Genomic DNA, 10,502 nt, shown 5'->3' on the forward strand with positions numbered 1-10,502 from the left:
GTCTTCATTTGAAATTGGTGGTCCCTTGTTGGAAATGTTAGGGGTGGGAGATGGGGCAGAGATTTTCCTTTAGGTGTAGTTTGGATAGACAAACCTCTGAGATTTTAGAATTTTGTGAGTGGATTGATACTAAGAAAAGAGATTGAAACTGTAGAATTATTATAAATGGTCTAGAAAGAAAAAAAGAAGGAAGCAAGAAGACAGAAAAAGAAGAAAGCAGAATTATTATCAATGGGCTAGAAAGAAATAAAAGAAAGAAGCAGAAAAGCTAGATTAGATAAAGTCCCAATTGTCATCTATGAGATATTTTCCTCTACTGTTTCTCGTTAGAACATTAATAATTTTCCTAAGTGGTAATTGGTGTAGTGCTTTTTTTCATAGAACCCATTCATGAAACCCAATGTCTTTGTCCATCAGGAAATCTTTCTGATTGATTATTGGATAGTAGATCTAGGCATTGAACACTTAGGCCTTGAAACTAAATCTCAGAGAAACTCTGCTGAAGGTCCCACACTAACCATCACTGTACAATGGAAATTGGATCTAAAATAAAAAACTTTATTATTTACTCATACTGTGATGTCCAGCAAATAACAACATTTATGGACCTCATTCCTCATCCATAAAATGAGACAGGCTGGATCAGATGATCTAAATCTGGTAGTCTCTAAAGTCTCAAAAGTCAAAAATCCTTCTTATGTCCACCCATTTTCTAATTAAGGAAACTATGGCTTGGAATCTTTTAGTCAATTAGCATTTATTAACCATGGACTATATATTCTATGTTAAATGTCCTATATTCTATATTATATGTATTAGCACTATAGTAGGCACAAATGAAGATCACACAAGTATCAAGAAGTAAGATTTGAATCATGAGCTTTTTAATCCAGAGCTTAATGTTCTTTCTATTGTATTAAGGTTAGCAAATGAGGGGAAAATCATTTGATTTCAGTCATTTAACAAAATTATCTCAATGTAACTACACGTGAAATTAATTCCAATTCATAATTATCATTATATATAGAGAATATTATGATTTTATGGAGAATATACCAAACTGAAAATTGGAAAACCTGAATTTTAGTACCAATTCTGCTTGTCAATTGCCCCTTCTTTAAATGAAGATAATAATATTTACACTAATTATTGCACAAGATTATTAGGAAGACCTCATGAGCTAATTAGATAAAAGGATTTGAATTCAGAGGGTTATATAAATGTGAAGTCCTTATGATTAGATACAAATTTACTTTAAAGATAAATTCTTGATATATATTTACTGAGAGGATGTGCATTGGGGAAAGTAGCCCCATGTTAGAACTGTAGTGTAAAGAAAAAAGAAAAGAAGGAGGAAAGGAAATCAGTGGAAGAGTAAGAGGGAAGTATAACAGAATTGTAGAGGAAAATAAAAATAGCAGATATCTTATGAATCTGGAAATGCTATGAGATAAAGGAGCACTGGAGAGATAATACTGATTGTAGGAGGGAAAATTTCCAATTTTTCAAAAAAAAGGAAAAGAAGATAATAGTAAATTACAAGCAAATGTAAATGACTACAATTCCTGTTAACATTCTAAAATGAATTATTACAAATTTGATTAAAGTATATTTAGAAAATGAAATGATGATCTGAAAAAGCAGTATAGCTTTATTAAAAGGTCATTTTAGGCTAATCATAGTGTTTTTCTGACAGGTTAAACTGGTAGATAAGAATCTTTTATGTGTAGTTTGCAAAATTTATTTTTTATCCCAAAATTTTTTATTTCACATGCTATTCTGTGGAAAAGATGGCAAATTATAAGCTAGACAGGAATAAAATTAAATGTATTTACAATCAATTGACTGGTCAGACCCTTAAAATAGTTATTGATGATTCAATATCAGGTTAGAAGTTCATATATAATATTCTCAAAAAATCTGTTTGGTTTCATGATATTTACCATGTCAATTAATAATTTGGTTTAAAGAAAAATGGAATGCTTAACAAATTTGCAAATGATTGGATGGTAAATTAAGAAGTATTTCTATTAAAAATGTCAGGATCCAAGGAAATTTTGACACAATTAAAAAACTGGGATGAATCTAAAGAGAGATGATTTAATAGAGACAAAGATAGTTTCATACTGTGTTTCTAGGAATTGATTTCACAAATACAAAATGTGGGAGGCATAATTAGTAGTTTGTCTCAGAATGATCTGAGAAGTTGGATGCACTGAGAGCATGATTACCTTTGTGATATAGTAAGTAAAACAATACCAATGTGATGTTGGGCTATATTAAGGGAAGAAGAATTTCCTGAAATGGGAAAAATATCATTTAATTATACTCTGCCATATTCTGCCTGTATCTGGAATATTGTTTTCTGTTCTGAGTGTTACCTTTTAGGAAGGGCATGGATAAACATAACAATGTCCAAGGGAAGGCATGAATAAGGGCTTAATAAATGCTATAAGAAAATTGAGTGAAGAAACCAGAGAACTGAAATCCTGGGTTTTCAAATATTTGGAAAATTGTTATGTAGAAATGAAACTAAACTTGTCCTCTTTGGCACCAGATGGGATAACTAAGAGGAATGAGAGGGAGCTGCAAAGAAGGCAAGCTGAGGTTTAATGTCAGGAGAAACTTCTTCACATTTCAGGTTATTAGCAAAGTGGAATGGGTGGCTTCTGGAAGTACTAGTTTTCCTCTTATTAGAGGTCTTCAGGCACAAACTGGTTGGCCACTTTAGAGTAATAATAATGGCATTTAATATATATATAGTGCCTATTATGTTTCAGGCATTGTGCTAAGTACTTTATAAATATTGTCTCATTTGATCCTCACGATAACTCTGGGAGGTACATGCAATTATTAATCCCATTTTACATTTGAAGAACTGAGGCAAAGATCAGGTGACTTTCCCAAATACACACAGATCATACGTGTGTGAGACAGGATTTGAATTCAGGTCTTCTTGATTCCAAGTACAGTGATTTATCCCTTGGGTCATCCAGCTCCCTCAATAGACCTATGGTACAAAGGATATTTTTTGGGAGGGGGGCAATGTATTGGAATAGATGAAGTCTATAATTCTATGAAATTGTGATGGGGGATGTCAGTAATACTACAAAATGAACATGCAAGTCAATTTCCTAACAAGTAGGGAAAAGTAGAATATATAATTACTAGAATGGACTGTTGTGTTAGAGCATACAGTGAGAATGAACTCAAATAGAGGTGGATCCCTTTGTTTCCAGAAAACACAACTTCCAGAAAACAACACTATCCATGATTAATTATTTAATTACTTATAGTTATATATGACATTAATGTTATATTGTATATTTACATATTATATAATATATTAAAATGTATCAGAATTATAATATATTATATAATCAGATTATAACAATTAAGTGACAATTAATGATACATTAATACCATGATGTATTATGTTTTTATTTATATTGTTAAATGTTTCCCAATTGTGTTTTAATCTGATTCTGCCTGAGGGTCAAGCATACTCATGGTTGTGTGATCCAATCAAGAGTAAATAGTGAGGTGGTTAGTGGGAAAGTTTGAGAAGCAATTGCAAACCTCCCCTGGGCTATACTCATTCCCTCCTAAGGAAAGCAATGGGCAAAAGTTAGAATATAAGCTTCTTGAGGTCACACACTATTGTTTTTGTATCCTGAGTATCAATCAAAGGACCTGACACATAATATGCATTTAATAAATGCTTTTTGAATTGAACTGAACTGAAAAAGTGAAAATGTGGGCCTAAGTTTATAAAAGATCCTGGATTTTTTTGTGGAATCAAAATGAGTTAATAGTATGACATGACAATCAAAAAGATCAATCAATAAAATTTAATAATTACTTACTTTGCCTCAGGTACAGTGCTGGGGATACTAAAAAGAGGCAAAAAATCAATTCTTATTTTTAATGAGTTTACAATCTAATGGTGGGGGGGAAAGCAAGCAAATATGTACAAACAAATGGGAAATAATTAAGAGAGACTTGGAAAGTCTTCTTCTAAAAGATGGGATTTTACTTGGAACTTAAAGGAAGCCAGTGGCTATAGTTGAGGAGAAAAAGTGTTCCAGGCATTGTGGACAGTCAGTGGAAATGCCCAGAACCAAGAGTGGAGTATCTTGTTTGTGGAATAGCCAGAAGACCAGTCACTGACTGATCTCCCCTTGGGCTACATTAAAAGAAGCATGATATCCGGCATTTTGATCAATCTTGCTATATTCTGCCCCATTCAGATCATATCTAAAGAATCATGTTTATTTCTGGTTGCCATATTTTAGTAACTTATCACATTAATAAGTTGGAGAGAATCCAAAGAAAAGTTACCATGAAGGTCAAGGGCCCTGTTATCATGCCATTTGAGGGCTAATTATTAAATATTGGGAATTGCTGTGCTATCAGGGCCACCTCACAGTGGCTGCTTGGAGATCCAACCCAGAATGGATCTCCTCTTGTGAGAGGATGATACAAAGAGGCTGAGAGGCAGTTGCTGTTCTCTGAGCTCTCTGATTGAGAGGCCGTTACCTTGTCTGTCCTCTCCCCTCTTCCCTCTGCCTCTAATTTATCTCATTCCCAATCTGCAACACCTGTGTCAGCAAAGGCTACTCATTAGTCTCAGAAACCCTGTTATTGCTACACCAATATGCTAGCAATCTTTTTTTTTTTTTGGGGGGGGGGGTTGGAGCTCCGCATTCTGGTGATTATAGAGTAAACTAGGGCAGGATAACCTAAGGGAAAAAATACATCATTCCTAATTACATCACTCCCAAGGCCAATTGGTCTTGTGGTTATTGCTACATTCTTCCTAAGGACTGCACCATATCACAACTTGCTATTATTTAAAAATATATAATAAAGTTGTAAATTTTTTTTCTTTCCTTCTCCCTTCTGTACCTAGAGACCATTAGACACAAATATGTATACACACATACACACATATATGTGTATATATAAAAATACACATTTATATAGTCATTCTATACATACTTCTATTATATGTTCTTTCTTTAGATGCAGATAGTATCTTCCTTCATATGTCCTTTATAGTTAATTTCAGTATTTATAATTGGCTAAATAACTTATTTGCTCAAAGTTGTTCTTAAAATACTATTGCTGTTACTGTATACAGCATTCTCTCAAATCTGCTCATTTCATTTTTCATTATTTCATGCAAATCTTTCCATGTTTCCCTAAGATTAACCATCTCATCATTTCTTACAATAGAGTAGTATTTGATCACAATCATGTTCTATAACTTGTTTAGCCATTCCCAGTTGATGGCCATCCCTTTAATTTCTAGTTTTTTGCTACCATAAAGACAGTTGCTATAAATATTTTGGAATACAGAGATTATTTTTCTTTGCCTTTGATCACCTAGGGAAACAGACCAAATAATGGTATTGCTGAGTCAAAGAGTGTACACAGTTGCAACTTTGGGGGCATAATTCCAGATTGCTTTACAAAATGGTTGAATTTGTTCACAGTTCCACCAGCAGGGTATGCATCCTAATTTTTGCATATTCCCCCAACAGTTGTCATTTTCCCTTTCTATACTTTTAGTCAAATTGATAGATGTAAGGTAATAACTCAAAGTTGTTTTAATTTGCATTTCTCTAATCAATAATGATTTAGAATATTTTTCTCTATAAGTCTATGGCTTTGATTTCTTCATTGAAAAAATTGCCTCTTCATATCCTTTGATCTTTTATCAATGAGGAGATGACTCATATTCTTATGAATTTGACAAAGTTTTCTATATATTTGAGATATAAGACCTTTATCTGAGAAACTATCTATTCCCTTGCTCCCCCCCCCCAATTTTCCTCTTACCTTTTAATCTTGGTTATATTGAGTTTATGCATACAAAACCTTTTTAATTTAATGTATTCAAAGTTATCCATTTTATATCTTAAAATAAATACTTTCTATCTCTGTTTATTCATAAATCCTTCTCCTATCTATAAATATGATAGGTAATGTTCCATGTTCTAATATCTGCCTTATTTTGGTTAATAGTTAAGATATTGGTCTGTACCCAATTTCTGCCAGACTGCTTTTTTGTTTTCCCAACATTTTTTTAACCAAATAGTATATTCTTATCCCCAATGCTTACATTGTCAATTACAAAGTTGCTGTAATCATTTAGTACTGTGAATTTTATCTACTCTGTTCTACTGTTCCACTTTTCTGTTTCTTATCCAGTACTAGATAGTTTTAATAATTACTGCCTTATAATAAAGTTTAAGATCAGATATTGCTAAATATTTCTATTATGTATGTATTTTTTTTCAAAATCCCTTGATTTTCTTGACCATTTGTTCTTTAAGTGAATTTTGCTATTGTTTTTTCTACTTCAGTAAAATATTCTTTTTGGTAATTTAATTGGGATATCATTGAATAAATAAATAAATTTAGATTGAATTGTCACTTTTATTATTTTGTCTCTGCCCACCCATGAACAATTAATAGTTCTCCAATTATTTATTCTGACTTTATTTGTATAAAAAGTATATCATACTTATGTTTATTTATTTCCTATATTTGTCTTGACAGGTATACTTCCAAGTATTTTACACATTCTACAACTATTTTTACGAGGGTACTTGTTATTATATTTTTTTACAGGGTTTTGTTGGTAATATATAGAAATGCTGATGATTTATGTGGGTTTATTTTACATCTGGTTACTCTGCTAAAATTATTAATTATTTCAATCATTTTTTTAGTTGAATGTCATTCCTATCCACAAAATTCTCATCAACATATTCATGTGGCTTGGGGGGCCATGATCTTTCTGCTGCTCACTGGTGTGATCTTCAAACCACTCAACTACTAGCATGATAGAAACCATGGGATCATAGAATTGTAGATATAGAGATGTAAGGGGCTTCCAAGCCATCTAGTTCAATCTCATTTTAAGTTTGAGGAAACTGAATCCTTGGGAAGTTAAGGGACTTGACCAAAGTCACAAAAGTACTAAGTGTGAAAGATAGGTTTTGGACTTATGTCCTCTGACTCTAGAGTCAGTACTCTTCCTACTATTTCATCATGTTACCTTGGTCTATCACTAGAAAAACCAACTGCTATTTTATACAATATAAGATGTTAGAGAAGCAGTAACTTAGAGATCACCTAATTCAAGGGGTTTTGATATTTTTTAATGTCATGGATCCCTTTAGCAATCTGTTGAAGCCAATGAACTACTTAGAGTGTTTATGAATATATATTAAATATATATTGGAATATACATGAATATATATTTAATATATTGTAAGAATATTATAGCATAACAACAACATAGCAATAACAAGATTATGTAATAATCAGCTGTGATGGACTTGGCTCTTTTCAACAGTGAAGTGATTCAAGGCAATTTTAATAGCTTTGTGATAGAAAGTGCTATCCATACCCAGAGCAAGAACTATGGAGACTGAATGTGGATCAAAGCATACTCTTTTTACCATTTTCATTGTTGTTTGTTTGTTTGCTTCTTGTTTTTTTCTTTCACCTTCTGATCTGACTTTTTTTAGTGTATGTATCATGACAAATATGGAAACATATTTTGAAGAATTGCACATGTATAACTTATATTGGATTGCTTGCTGCCTATAGGAGGGATTGGGGGGAAGGGAAAGGAAAAATTTGGAACACAAGGTTTTGCAAAGGTGAATGTTGACAACTATCTATGTATATATTTGGAAAATATATACATACAAAAGCTATTTGATTTACAAAAGCTATTTTGATTTACAAAAGCTATACAACACAAAAGCTATTTAAAAAAAAGCTATAAAAAATCAGAGGAGAAAGTAACTGTAGGTAATAAGGTAGCCAAAAGTGTTATGGACTGCAGAGGTCAAATAAGATGAAAAAGAGAGAGATAAGAAATGATCAGCAGGATGATTTCAGAAAGACCTGGAGAGATTTACATGAACTGATGCTGAATGAAATGAGCAGAACCAGGAGATCATTATATACTTCAACAACAATACTATATGATGATCAATTTTGATGGACCTGGCCATCTTCAACAATGAGATGAACCAAATCAGTTCCAATAGAGCAGTAATGAATTGAACCAGCTACACCCAGTGAACTCTGAGAGATGACTAAGAACCACTACATAGAAATCCCAATCCCACTATTTGTCTGCCTGCATTTTTTATTTCCTTCACAAGCCATTTGTACACTATTTCAAAGTCCGACTCTTTTTGTACAGCAAAATAACTGTATGGACATGTATACATATATTGTATTCAACTTATACTCTAACATATTTAACATGTATTGGTCAACCTGCTATCTGGGGGAAGGGGTGGGGAGAAGGAGGGGAAAAGTTGGAACAAAAGGTCTTGCAATTGCTAATGCTGAAAAATTACGCATGCATATATCTTGTAAATAAAAAAGCTATAATAAAAAAAAGGAAAAAAAGAGAGAGACAGAGAGACACAGAGAGAGACACACAGAGAGAAAGGGGAGAGAGAGAAAAGAGGGGAGAAAAAGGGGAGACAGAGAGAGAGAAAAAAAGAGAGAGAAAGCATTTATTAAGTATTTACATGTACCAAAAAGAATAATAGCTTCCATCACACTAAATGTTCTTTCTCTAATTTAGATTACAATCCTTGTCAAAAATTATGTCACCAGGAGATAAAGTCCCAGAAATTTTGATGCATTGTTATTATTGTGGATTCAAGTTTCACATCATTAATCTTCTGTCCTTTCTTTGAAATTGCACTCATTTTGCCATGGTATAAGCTTTTTTTTTTTTCTTTTCTCCCTACCTACCTTGCTGTCCGTTTCTATTGCTATGACCTTTTTTGGAACTCCTAACCTGTTTCTGGCACTTTTGATTACTCATCTTGAAGCCATGACCTCTATTCTCTACACTCATTCTAGTCTCCCAGAATCTGCTTTATTCACCTGTGTGACATCTCTTCCCAAGCACCTTTTGCTCAGTCCATTCTGGGCAGGCATTCTGAGCCCATCCCATTTTGGGAGAATTGAATATTTTCATAGAGAATTAATATTCTCTTCCATCCAGACCAGCAGTGACAAATCTTCTTGATTTAAGGAGAAACCAGTTTCCCTGCCTGCTTTGAGAGCCAAATAATACTAGAGATGGCAGCATTATTGTTAATAATGATACTTAGCATGACTTCCTGGGGAACTCTCTGGTTGAACTTAGTGGCAGAATCACTGATGCTTTTGCACATTTCCCCAACAGGTTCACCTCCAGAGCTACATAAAACAGATGAATTTGGCCAATCACACTCAGGTGACAGGGTTTCTCCTCTTGGGTCTCTCCCAAGCATGGGCGCTCCGGGTTTTCTTCTTTGTGGTGTTTCTCATTGTGTACTTGTTGACAGTCATGGGGAACCTGCTCATTGTGGCCATTGTATCCTCTGACCCTCACCTGCATACAACCATGTACTTTCTCCTAGCTAACCTCTCCTTCCTTGACTTCTGCTACTCTTCTATCACTTCTCCCCGGATGCTAGCCGACCTGCTCTCTGGGAACCCAACCATCTCCTTTGGGGGCTGCCTTACACAACTCTTTTTTTTCCACTTCATTGGGGGCATCAAAATCTTTCTACTCACAGTCATGGCGTATGATCGCTATGTTGCCATCTCCCAACCACTACGCTACCCACTCATTATGAATCAGGGAGTTTGTGGACTCTTTATGGCAGGCTCCTGGGTGGGAGGCTTTGTCCACTCAATAGTTCAAATTGCCCTGACTGTTCAGCTCCCATTTTGTGGACCCAACAAATTAGACAACTTCTACTGTGATGTGCCCCAGCTGATCAAGCTGGCTTGCACGGACACTTTTGTACTGGAGCTGCTAATGGTCTCCAACAATGGTCTGGTCACTTTGATGTGCTTCCTGATACTCCTGGGATCCTACACAGCTCTTCTTATTATGCTTCGGGGCCATTCCCGGGAGGGCCAGAGCAAAGCATTGTCCACCTGTGCCTCCCACATTGCTGTAGTGACCCTGATCTTTGTTCCTTGTATCTATATTTATGCCCGGCCCTTTCGGACTTTCCCTATGGACAAAGCAGTCTCTGTTTTGTACACTATGGTCACCCCCATGCTCAATCCTGCCATCTATACCCTGAGAAACAAGGAAGTGATTGAAGCCATGAAGAAATTATGGAGGCAGTACATATTCACATGGAGGAAACAAGAACAATGAATCAGCAGCTTTTAGTGGGAAGATGTATTTGAGAATAATCAGTGTCTGGAGGATGTTTTTTAGATTGAAAAAGCCTCTGAAGTAGCTAGACTACATTTCTCATCATTTTCTATGCTCATGGGATGGTTCAATTTCAGACATGTGGAAAAAACATCGGATATGAACTTTTAGACTGGCTAAAACTTGCAATCATGGGTAAGGGATGTTATCCCTGAAGTTTAAAGCAGATATATATATATATATATATATATATATATATATATAATATATATATATATATATATATATATAT

The 10,502-nt window shown here is 34.3% G+C and overlaps 1 protein-coding gene across 1 annotated transcript; it reads left to right on the forward strand.

The window, feature by feature from the left end:
* Positions 1 to 9,265: 9,265 nt before the first annotated feature.
* Positions 9,266 to 10,210, forward strand: LOC127557976 (olfactory receptor 4D5). The gene has a single exon (XM_051991226.1). The coding sequence runs from the start codon at positions 9,266 to 9,268 to the stop codon at positions 10,208 to 10,210; it is 945 nt and encodes a 314-aa protein (XP_051847186.1).
* The last annotated feature ends 292 nt before the right edge of the window (positions 10,211 to 10,502 follow it).

The sequence above is a fragment of the Antechinus flavipes genome, chromosome 3 (genome assembly GCF_016432865.1).
Source record: "Antechinus flavipes isolate AdamAnt ecotype Samford, QLD, Australia chromosome 3, AdamAnt_v2, whole genome shotgun sequence".
Classification (NCBI taxonomy): domain Eukaryota; kingdom Metazoa; phylum Chordata; class Mammalia; order Dasyuromorphia; family Dasyuridae; genus Antechinus; species Antechinus flavipes.